This window comes from Rhipicephalus sanguineus, chromosome 4 (genome assembly GCF_013339695.2).
Source record: "Rhipicephalus sanguineus isolate Rsan-2018 chromosome 4, BIME_Rsan_1.4, whole genome shotgun sequence".
NCBI lineage: Eukaryota > Metazoa > Arthropoda > Arachnida > Ixodida > Ixodidae > Rhipicephalus > Rhipicephalus sanguineus.
This window is the reverse complement of record NC_051179.1, coordinates 30,138,320-30,150,670: the sequence shown is the minus strand read 5'-3', so window position 1 is coordinate 30,150,670 and position 12,351 is coordinate 30,138,320. Positions and strand designations below refer to the sequence as shown.

Here is a 12,351-nt window from a genome sequence, read left to right as displayed (position 1 = left end):
CAACGGCAAAAGGCCCTGATGAACAAAAAACTGTACACGAAAACAAAACCGAAGGTGACATATTGTTTACATAGACAATGATGTCGAGCATAGGCACTTGCATGCACCAACGTCAAAATTAGGGCTATGTAAGCAGCATTCTGGGCAAGTTGGTACGATTGCGGATTAAAAAAGACACAGACAACAGAGAAGAAGACACACCACGAGGGCTCGGTGTGTCTTCACCTCTGATGCCCGTGTCTTTTTTGTTGCGCAATCGTACTGAAACTATGAAGGCATCGTAAAAATTGCACTAAACATCTCGTTCACACTCAATTCACTCTCATATATCGAAAAGGCTTGATAATTAAACAAGGAAAAATATATGTGTTAGCCTAAAATTTGGTCTCCAGTTGCAATAGGTCACACACCAAGGAGTGTAAAATATCTGAGAGCATGAGCTTTGATCACAATGTATTACCTATTCTATGGAATACGCTCCTATCTTACACAGCTTGTAAACACTGAAAATTGTGAATGATACTTCAAAAATCATGTTTATTTACAGGTGCACATACAAATTTACAATCTTCTGTACAAAAATAATAAGCAGCATGGCATAAAATTGCTTCATCAGCCTTCTTGTGGTTCCTCTCTGTTTGGAGTGCACTGTAAGTATAAAATATGAAACCCAAGAGATAGGTACAGATGAATTAAAGTGTATATAGACTTGTAGTATGCAAATACAATGAACGGTAATTGCAATGCATGTATTTATTTCAAATTACATCTCACATAGAAGACTACAGTCATAACCTCGATGCTACCTATAAAGATTTCATGCTTAGATCTAACTACCGCATTTATACGATTGTAACGCAACCACGATTGTAACGCGAGGGGTGACTCACTGCGTCCAGGAAGAAAAAATTGTGACTTCGGTATTTGATTGTAACGCAAGGGTCGATTTTAGGTAACAAAAAGGTGGAAAAAAGGTCGTGTTACATTCGAGTAAATACGGTAATTCACATCACCATTCAATGGAAAATAATGAAAAGCAAAAAAAGCTGCACTAATGTAAATTAGTGAGATAAAATTTGAACCTCGCCACTCAAAGACTAGTGCCCAGCAAGCTAGGTGAGATCAGAATGCTCAAATTTTTTTTATTAAACGTAAATGGCTTTTATAAGGTAAACCATGTGCCTTGTGTGTAAAATACTCAACTTATCAAAAATGCAAAAATAACTTTTAAAAACGCAATGTTGAGACCAAAATTGCACCGTGATCTCCAGAAGGCTGCTTCTTGTAGTTTTGGTGGAGACATTACAGCAGGCATGCAATGTGAATAACAGTACCAGATGCAACATAATGGGACAATGTACACTCAACAGCAGCAAATTGTAAATATTCCTATGTTGCAGACCTTGGAAATAAATAAAGATAAAATCGGGTCTAAACGAGCAAGACTGTGCGGCTGTCTTGTGACGAGACTGAACAAGAAGACAAAAGACCATGTAATTGCCTTCTTGTTTATTTTTAGTCGCATTTCTTTAGCTATTTCCCGCACTGCCCACTAGCTCACCAACATGTATTGTTACATAGCTTTTCTTCTTAAAAGAGATCCAATAGGGGCTTTTGCAAAGGTCACGCTGCTGATAAAGCCCTTAAAAACAAATGCATGAATGCTATTGCCCATGGCAATAGAACTCCTACATACTTTAAAACTTTAAAGATGGCCTTGCTAGATGTTAGTATCTGTACTGTTTCTCACTTGTTTGGGCCACTAGTGACAAGCTCACAGCAGCCAGTAAAGACCTGCTGCATGAGAGAAGTGCATGCCAACTTTTACGATTCTGCCCATCTATTATTGAAAGACTGCACTACTTTCAGCTATGCCAATTGGAGCACATCACAAAAGCAGCTAAATATAGCAATGCTATACAAATTTTCTTGCCATTTGTTTACCTACAAGATAATAAAAGGAGTTCCTACTGCTGCTTGTCAAGCATGCTTGATGCTTGTGCTGAAGTACAGAACCTTGTTGTGATGACAAAGAAAAAGAAACAACTTAAGACAGAGTGTTTCTCAAGAGCAGAATCATGTGCCGAAATATACCTTTGCACTGGTTGGAGTAGGAAAGAAGGGCAAATGAATAGATACAATGTTCGTAATACTAGGCACATTGGTAGTCCATATTGAAATTAACAGTGTGAAACTACCTGTAGTGTTGCGCCGTGGCTTTCAGTCGGCATATAAGACAGGTGACTCTTTTTTTTTTCCTTGTACGAGAGTGTTCTACGGTGAGTAAGTACTCACATAATACTCGACAAAGGTGGCAGTGCCTTCTTCCGTGCGTATGAGAAACTGGAAGCATATGAGTCCGAGCTGATCCGTACGGATGGCCACTTTGCTGGACAAATTGAGAGCCTTGATGCACTGCTTCATGAGATTTATCTTGTACCTGAACATGAGGACAGACCACTGCCATTTTTTTAATACTCATTACGGCAAAACAAGAAAAAAACAAAGCAGCGTGTTAAAGACGTGTTATAAAAAGACACAAAAACAAATATAACATCGTCAGGCTTTTGTGACTCTAATGCTTCGGGGTGCATTTTAAAAACTAGGGCAGCAGAGGGTGCTCACAATAAACAGTGCAACAACTCCCTTGCGATGCACACATCATCATCACTGGCTATTACATAGTGCCTGTTGTAGCCTACAAAACGTGTGCACACACAGGTACGCCACCAGCTCTCAGAAACTGCGTGGCAGACAAAACCCTTACGCCAACCAGAAAAGCTGAGTGATAGTGCAGCAGTTGGTGCACTCGGCCCCCAACTTTACATTGCATGCCTGCTAACAGCAGCAGTAGTTAGAGCAGCGTCAACAGGGTGTTTTTCTATGCCGCACTGACAAATGTTTTAGTGACAAGAAACGCAATGAATACTTTTGTGCCTGATTACATAGGTATGTTCCTTATAATAGCACACACTAGGTGGCTCCAAGCCATTTGATGAAAGTGCAAATGGATAGAAGAGACACAGAAGAGGGTTATGGGAAAAGGTGTACTTATTCTACCAGGTTTCTACTTGGCATCTTTGGAAATCAGACTGAATGAAGTCACAATGCAGTGAGCTGGAAGCCATAGCAATGTGGCCCATGGCAGTATATTCACACAAATTCCTGTGAACCTATATCCCTGTCTCATCGTAAACAAAAAGTAAGAGCTGAGTCATTTAATCATGACTGTCAGGATTTATACATTGGCCAAAGAATTTAGACTATTATATAGGGTTATGTGCACACATAGGTAAACATAGGTAAGGATCTAATAAAAAAAATACTGAATGAATGAAATTAAACTTCCTTATTCCATTCCAAGTATAAGACTGTGTTCTCAATAGTTCCTTTCCAGAGATGCAGTCACTTTGACAAGAATTCATTCACCGAATGCAGCGTCAGTTCCTGTGGGTGACAGCATTGCTTACAAGGTACTGCCCCCCTCATCATACACTAGAAATACTGCGGGCCACAGATGCCAATGCTTACAGTACTGAGCATGCATAATATTGTTGAATCAATTGCATACCTGAAAATGAACAGTCGAGAATATGATCGCCGCATATCGGTACTATTGTGCATAACATGCCATCCTTTTGAAGCGACACCTTTGCAATAAAATCCAGCAGAACCACTAAGGCACTCACGTGTTCCTTTGCTCCGTCTTGCATTGAAATGACTCCATGAAATCCGAATCCTTAGAGTAAGCCACCTGAATAATGTGCGAGAAACTCAATTACACATTGGCAATGTTCACATTCATGAAATCCATGTGATAAGAACATCCACAGGAGACAATGTCGCCACTAGAAGGTTGTGCCTTCTAGTGGCGACATTTTGACAGTGGGGCTTGTCTCCACCAAGGCAAAGGCAAGTCCTTCCCTTTGTTTTTGAAGCACTAGGTTTAGTGTAAAACTTTCCTTGTTTGCACATACTAGTTGATACTATGACCATGCTATATCAATACTATATGAGGATTTAAATAACATGCACAATCTCTAGTTTGCAAATAATAATCTTCATGCTGCTCAAGTTCCAGAAACGTCTAATTTTGGAACACTTTGGAAGTGGTAGTTGTAAGGTTCCAGTTAAGGTGAGTGACCAAATGTGTGCAGAAATGTGCTTGTTGATAGGAGAAGATGTATAAAAGAAACAAAGCAAGGCAGAGGGCATGAGAACAGATTTTATGCATTAAACCACATTTTTTTTTCTGTTGTGCACAAGCAAAGAACTATTTCAGTTAGTCCCCTAAGATGTCAAGTTGTCATGCAAGTACACAAAGACATATTTGCACACAAGGATATTCTTTTCGAAGTTCAATTTCAATTCTCAGTGCTCTTGTCACAGCCCACTAAAGATTAACACTAATTACTGCAGCTTCAATAATATATGCAAAAGGAATTGAAGAAACTGCTTTTGTAAGCAAATGGAGAAGCAGCACATTCACACACACATTCCAGACTTTATAAGCAAATGTGAGACAACTGTGAGAAACAGCCTGTATAAAACAACGTTCTCCAGAACTTACTTCAACAGTTCCTGCAGCTCCAAATGTGCTAAGCCTGAAGTAAGGGTCATTTGGAGATATGAAAACTTCCATGTCCTCGCTGGAAATGTCAAGTTCTGACCAGACCTCCTTGATGCTTTCGGACTTCAGGATGACGACGTTAATCACATTGTCTCTCGACAGGTCGAAATTGACGACGCCTTCGGATTCGAGCGTCCGTATCTTGCAGTCAGTCACAACACCACTTTCCTCGAGGCTAAAAGCAAACATGGTTGATATAACTTGCTTTACCACTTTAAGAAATACAAGCGGAATGCTCATAAAACATGGCAAGCCACGATAGCCAAGCAAGAGTAGGGCATAGTCTATTTCTCAATACTGACACTGCTAGAGTCACCAACAAGTCAGGAGTGCTGTAATATGTGGGATGTAGAAGTGCCCGGTGAAGGCTATTGTTCCTCACCCCTCTTACTCTGTTGTCGGGCTACTCTCAAGGTAGTTCTGGTTGTTTAGGCCAGGAATGCTTTTTTTCCTAAGGGGACACATGCTTAGCAGGCTTAACTCATACCAAAGCACCCACATCGTTTCCATCTTTACTGCCCCGATTTGAAAACTGCACTTTCAACGCCACCAAAGCTTGAGCGCACGTGATCTTAGGCACTTCCCCGCTTTGGGGGGATAGTTTCTTACGATTTTAGGCGAGCTTTTCAAACTGCTGTAATAGTGGCCGCGATTAAAGATGATAGCATTAATTATACGATCTGTTAAAGCATTCGCGATTCATTTTTGTGATTACCAGACACGAAGCTACACATTACAGTAAAAAAGTCACAAACAAAAATTTTGCCGTCAGGCATCCTTTAACACAAAATTCCTTAAAGTTGCGTGAAAACAGCTAGGAGAATGACCTTGCAAACTCACAACATAACCAGAGGATTTCCTTGACCTCCATAGCACAGTCGCGTTGAGACAGGTCCACCCATGGCACCAAACATTGTGAGGCATTCCTGAACACAACACAAAAGAAAGTGCAAATGTAAATTGAGTGACTAATGAGCGTACAATGCAGCTAACGAAAGTATGTTGCTGATAAGAGTGCAATGAAGAGTCACACTGCATGACCTGTTACAACGTAATTAGCAGACAGGCGGTGCATGATTACACTCACTCTTCATCACACTCACGTAGCTGCCATGCTCTCTAATTGCCACTGTCATTAAGTAAATTTGCATGCAGATAGGAGGTACAACTGTGTACAGTTCACTTTACATTCAGAAGGTTCACTAATCCAAACATCTTTTCTTACAAAATAAAGCCCTTCCGAAGTCAGACCATTAATCTCACTGTAATTAAGACACAGAAACACTTTACTGACTTATGCAAAATCTGAAATTGCCAAACCCTTTAAAGCATCTAGTGTTCAGTAGGTGTAAATTTTTTTACGTTCACCCAGTGAATATTGTCCTACTTTGAGTTCTACTTCCATTAAAATTTGCCTGTCACGCACAATCTTTTCGACACTGCTCCAACTACAATGTTATGCACCTGTGTATAATATACACTACAATAGCTACATTTACCCATCAGTACCATTACAACTGCAAGCATGCCTATTCCAGTGTGGCAAAACACCCTCTTGCCTCGTACAGCTGGGGGTAGCCATCTCAAATTCGATTTTATTTTACATAGAAGCCACTTGCTCCTCTACGACTGACTACTGCAGGTGTGTCGAGAGATTTTAAAGTGGCAAACATTTGACCCAGTGAACTGGTTTCCCTCACAACTTCACATCACTGAGCTAACGCAGTTGCCCTGAACAAACCAGATACTTTGCACTGTGCATGCTGTCCGAGTTTCCTGAGCCACTGTGTTTTGGGGGCACCATTTTCTCCAGCTTTAACCTTTTTTTAATGTAATATTTCCCTTGTCTTCAGACGTGTACTTAAGAAAAGGCAGAAGGAGGCAACTCAGAATCGGTGTTCCTGTCCCGGATTTTTTTTTAAAACAGCTAGGAGAGAAAGAAAGGAGTGCCTCAGAGCAGTGTCTTCTGCCTTATACAGCTGAGGGAGAATTACTTGGACTGAAATGAGAAGGGCTTCTAAAAAGTGCTGATGGATGTGCATAGACTAATTCCTGCATCCTTCATTACACCTTCCTAAATCTCTGATATCTACCTTCCTTGGTAAATACATTGACACTTGTTTTTAATGCGTTGCAGTATTTTTATTGTCCTGACTTCCAATCGGAAATACACATGCTTCCTTTAAGAAATAAGAGGAAAACATGTTTCGGAGAATGAATGTCTCACAGCACAAACTGACCCAGGGAATTATTGAGGTTTATTTTAATTTATTTGCCCGTACTGCTATCCTAATGTACTGGGGCACGGCAGAAAAGTACAGCATAGAAAAACTTGCCCAGAACATCAAAACATTCAGCACATTTCAAGTTTTAGGCACTGCCTTCACGTATCATACACAATACGATTACGCGTTATATTGCAGACAAAGTTTCTTTTTCGAGGTAGCACTGAAAATGTTAAATGAAACAAGAATTTGTACTGCTTGTAATGGTCTTGAAACGCAGCTGACATTCTTGGCGTCAGTGGACCATTCAAGCAACCACTACAGATGCTTTTTCAACGTTCTTTCTCGTTTTGTGCCTAAAAAGTGTGGTGTAAAGATTTTGTGGGCCGAAGTGTAACTGTATCACCTAGCAAGGCAGTAGGAAATCAACGCCTTACCAGCCATATAGACAAACTGATATCGAAAGACAGCGTCGGTTCCTTCAGGGCGTAATTCTCAAAAAGTTCTCGTTGGACGAAAGCGATAGCCTGAACGCATTTGCCCTCTTGGGCGATCACTCGGATTCCCATGTCGTTGATCTCCACCGTGGCTACCTGATGAAAGACACAACGGCAGAACGACTCACAAACTACAACAAAGGCAAGACGAAACTGAATCAACAACGTAAGCCAACTAAATACACGAGCTGTTACGTACTTCTTTAATGCTGATCGCTCTGAGAAGTTGAGAAAGGTCTTTGGCGTTGTCGAGCTTGGCGATAAACGCGTACTCAACCTCAGCCAGACTGGTCTGATCCTGGCTCATGTTGAAAAAATTGCGCCGGAGACCGTCTCGTAGAAACTATGAGTTATGCGGATCGCATACAAACTTTAAATGAAAGTTTCACACACTACGAACAGCAACATCGCAACAATTTGCCGCCACTCAGTCAAGTTCAAGTAAACGCAATTGGATTGGAATTGGATCGGCTCGAACAATTCTCACTTGTAGCCAACAAATGTTTGAAGCCAATTAAACAAAATATGCCCTAACTTATGCGAAATAATATAACAAAAACAAAAAAACGGCAAATATAACGTCTGCACCTTCAGTTCTAAATTTGAAGTTAGCAAATTGTTTGAGTCGAATGCCGCAGGGTGGCGCCACCAGCACCAGCCATTCGTTCGCGCGCAATATTCAAAAGCAGATCTGGCAGCACACACAACTTAGCCCTTCGATCGTGTTGCAGGCAGGCAGTAACGCAGCACTAAACTACAATTGAATCAGCACGGAAAACTACGGAAAACACTCGTGTCGAAAGGACGCGGGATGAATGCTGCCCAAGCGTATTCCGCCGTGTATGCATCCGTTCCAACTCACCCAGCTTTCTACATAGCTAGTATTCGTTGCTAGACTGCTCATGTGCAGCGAGAACCATAAAGTCAATAAATAACTTTGGCTACCCGACGAGAGTAATACAGAAACCGGTACGCCAAGAAGACAGTGTGAACAGGCCGTAGTGTAGATGGCCACAATACTGTGGCGAAGCGCGGCTAAATAAGGCGCGTGGTTGTTTCATAAATATTCCTCGGTCCAAGCAGCAAGCGCCGTACACTTCACGCGGCTGGCTGCAGAGAACAACTACACTAAACCTCGCCAGCCACATGCTCGAAGGCTTGTAGACGCTGGAGTATCGCTTAAAGGGCCCCTCACCAGGTTTGACAATTTTGAGCTGACGAGCGCAATCCATGCACTAGGCGTTCACCATTACGTCTGCCAAAATTTGCAACGCTACGCGCCGCGTAAATGGGTCAAATTTCAAGCTGAACGCTGCTTGCCCTTCTTCTCGCGTCCACGCGCCCAGAGAATGAGGGGATGACGTGCATGAGAGAATGGCCCTACGTAGATAGTAGTGCTGTGACGTCGCTCCTCTACGTAGACGAGTGTGCTCTGACGTCGCCAACAGTAGCACGTGACACTGCGATAATTATTTGACACGACGCGTAGTTTTTGTAATTTGTTGCTTGAATGGATGAATAAAACTTGAGAGCAATAATAAAACACACAAACGGAATGTGTGCGTTTTCTTTTTTTAATTTTTACTGCGAATCGCAGCGAGATTCGAGACTAATCTACCTCCGTTTCGCACGCGTTCGTGTTCTCGCGCTTTGCGCATCGTGCAGACGCCACCCTTTACAACGAAACTAATTTTCTACTGCGTTCCAGCGCTCATTAGGCTCATTTATCCTCCCGCGTCTAACTAGATGTTCATGCGGCACACCGCTAGTCTCGCGTCCGTAGAAATGTTGCAGCTTTCGTGCTCAGGAATAGGTTGAAAGCCAAGTGATCGGCGAGGGCGCATTCGGCATAACTTGCAGAGATGAAGCGCAAAGAACGCCGCCACAACACAGCTCGCGTCTCGGGGGCTCGGGCTGGTTCGGGCGCGTCATGCGCTCGTGACATTCTGTGCGCATGACGTGTTCATGCGTATGCGTTATGTGATCCTTCCGCTCGCGTGCCGAAGAGGGCAGGGAAGGGATTTGGCTTGCGAAGGCTACGCGGGGCGAGCGGCGAGGGTTTGCAGCTCGCCTCCTCGCATCATGGTTTCGCGCAGCTACAAATTATTGTTTTTCTCAGCTTCTAACCGACCGATTAGAAAAATTCTTGTGGCATATTGCTCTTTATTGGGCTCGCAACAACTTGCAATGTGTAACTAAAATTCGTTAGGTCACCTGGTGAGGGGCCCTTTAAGGAAAACAAAAATTCTTTCAGTGTACCTCAATGATGTATAACGAGAGGCAGTTCTTGTGCTACCGCCATGTCAAATAACACTGAAAAATAAGGTTGTACGCGTTACCATACACAGAACTCAAAGCGGTCGCCTTTCGAAGATAACTCGCCTTTGTGTAACACGTACGCTTGTGCGAATATTCGAACGAATATTACAGTATTCGAATTCACTTCTAAGTGAATTTAAATTCTAAATTTTGAAGTATACGAAATGAACGAATAGACATATATAAACCGCATGTAATCTTCTGTAAAGGTGGTTTCGCTGCAGTAAAGAAGTGCCATACCGTGAATACCCCTGTCCAGGGGAAATCCGCACTGCCGCAAAGCCCCACTTCAAGGTTAAGTGAACATACTAGGTACCCTCACATCGATTCATCCATTTTTAAGTTTAAAACTCGTTATACCGGCTTATATGCTCTAAGTATAGTAAATTTTGACGTTTTCTCTTTCTTTCTTTCTTTCTTTCTTTCTTTCTTTCTTTCTTTCTTTCTTTCTTTCTTTCTTTCTTTCTTTCTTTCTTTCTTTCTTTCTTTCTTTCTTTCTTTCTTTCTTTCTTTCTTTCTTTCTTTCTTTCTTTTTCTTTCTTTCTTTCTTTCTTTCCTTCTTTCTTTCTTTCTTTCTTTCTCTCTGGCGTGTCTTACTACAGGTAACACGACTTCGTAGTGACAATGCCGCACCCCTGTACTTTGGCTATATACAATACACCATCACAGATTCAGTGCGAGCACTAACCAAGGAGGTTCGAAAGGGGATACCATAGCCGAGGTGTTTAAAGGGGCCTTGGAACACTTTGCTCAGTAATCGTTGAACGGCTTCATTAAAAGAGTTTATTTCCTCACGAATCGACTGCCGCAAAATTTTTAGAATCCGTCAAGTACGAGCGCAGTTACACGGATTTGTCGCACGCTCCAAGCGCCTTCCCTCTCCTTTCATGCCAGCGAGCGCGCTGAAAGCTACGCAGAGACTGCGATGACAAGGCGGCAAGAAGGTGCGTCCCTTCGTCAGCGCGCGTCATGACCTTGATCACTTTCTTTTCTTTTTTTTAGATGCGAAGCATCTTATAGCGGCGGCATGTATCGCGTTCTCGTCGGCGTCCGCACTTACACTGCGCATGCGCAACTCTCCTCCTACCCTCTCTCCAACAGCTGCACATTACTCTCTCTACTTCTCTCCTACCACCTGCTTGCGCTTCTCCTGCGTTCTCGCTTCTGCTCTCACGGCGCATGCGCTACTCTCCTCCTCTAGTCTCCACTCCTTCAAGTGTGAATATAAAGCGGGTAGAGCGCTGCGCGCGCTCAGTGCAGCGCTTGCTTCGGTTGACTCCTCTGAAATGCGGACTCGACATGCCGAAATACTCTCCTGCGCAACGCCGCGATGAGCGCCAGCGTATGCGCGTCCCCTCCCCCTCTCTCTCCTCTCCTACGCTCCCCCTCTCTCGCGCGCCGGTAGACCGCGTTCCCCGCTCGCCCTGTGAGAATTAACGGCCAGGCTAGAGGGAAGACACGACGCGCGTAGCGTTCCTCTTAGCGTTCCACGACGCGAGGTCGGTAGCATGCCCAACGAACGCCAACGGAACGCGATCGTGCAAGTGCTCCGGCTTCGCATCGCCTCATGGTCCCCTTTAGCGGGAGATGGTGTAATTTTTTTTCTTCGAACGCGTGGCTTAATTTCAGTGTGATCGCGAGCTAGCCCGCGGGAACATGGCGGCGTCCCACGGCGGCCACGGTAACTATGCAGCACACGATGCTCAAATAAGCCAATGGCCGTGGACTTTGGGTTTATGGGGCGGTCATTTGGGTTTATGGCATCATTTGTCGAGAGAAGAGCGAGCGATTTCTAGCTAACTTTGATAATTTGTAAATTCCAGGCCGCGTGCTGCGCTATAATGTTTGGCTCGCGTGCTCTCAGGAGCCTCGACTACCGATCGGCAGCGTTTTCTGACCATACTGAAAAAGTGTTACCGCCAGATATAATTCACAAAGAACTTGTACAAATCAGCCGCCAGCCTACGTTTCATATGAGATTGCCTTGTCAGTATCACTTGTGCATCACTGACTGAAAACAAGTCCGCGTTAACGTGATTTGTCAGACGTAATGCCACTGCACAAAGACTTCGGCAACTTCGAACTTCCCGAAGTCCTGACTCTTCTGATAAGCGTGCTTTGTCGTTAGCAACACTGCACTGCAGTGAAACGAAACCTAACGAAAAATGGACTAACTTCAGTAGAAACGAGAGAGCAAAATGATAGTTTATAAGTGTGCAAAAGAATAGTGTGGTATCTATATCAACAATAATAGAAGACATGAAACCTGCAAAAATCAGATAACTATTAGCTACAACTCACTGGACCGCGTTTTATCACATCGTATATTCTTCAATGGTAAGTGGGGGTGCATGTTTCGATGTATTGCGACGAAACACGTGCACCACCTATTTAACCAAAAGAATCTTATTTTTGCCTGAATATTGAGAACCCAATGACTATACATAACGGATTATACCGCAGACCTATCGGTTGATCGAATGAACGACCTAGTTATCTAGATAGACCAACCGAACAACCGACTGACATGAGCATACCAGGCTAGATGTGGCCAGACGTTCAAACCGGCATAGAAGAGAACAAGCAAAAGAAAAGTGACACGGTGCCTTATGCATTTGCCTAAGACAACTGGAAGGCGGCAGCCATCTTCTTTTTCTTCTCGGTCGACTGTACTGATACC

The 12,351-nt window shown here is 43.3% G+C and overlaps 1 protein-coding gene across 1 annotated transcript; it reads right to left on the bottom strand.

Moving 5' to 3' along the window:
* Positions 1–517: 517 nt before the first annotated feature.
* Positions 518–7,787, bottom strand: LOC119388724 (cell cycle checkpoint protein RAD1-like). Its single transcript, XM_037656154.2, has 7 exons — positions 7,552–7,787; positions 7,293–7,448; positions 5,471–5,556; positions 4,571–4,805; positions 3,690–3,754; positions 2,296–2,440; positions 518–648 (listed from the first exon to the last, which is right to left on the bottom strand). The coding sequence occupies exons 1-7, from the start codon at positions 7,657–7,659 to the stop codon at positions 613–615; spliced, it is 831 nt and encodes a 276-aa protein (XP_037512082.1). The 5' UTR covers positions 7,660–7,787; the 3' UTR covers positions 518–612.
* Between the last annotated feature and the right edge of the window lie 4,564 nt (positions 7,788–12,351).

Bases quoted from the DNA above. Each gene is read 5' to 3' on its own strand.
- LOC119388724 (XM_037656154.2), bottom strand. From the start codon at position 7,659: ATGAGCCAGGATCAGACCAGTCTGGCTGAGGTTGAGTACGCGTTTATC. The intron at 2,441-3,689 runs GTGAGTGCCTTA...CCTCATGTTCAG, and splicing joins AAGACGGAGCAAAGGAACAC to GTACAAGATAAATCTCATGA. The intron at 649-2,295 runs GTGAGTACTTAC...TTATACTTACAG, and splicing joins CCACCTTTGTCGAGTATTAT to TGCACTCCAAACAGAGAGGA.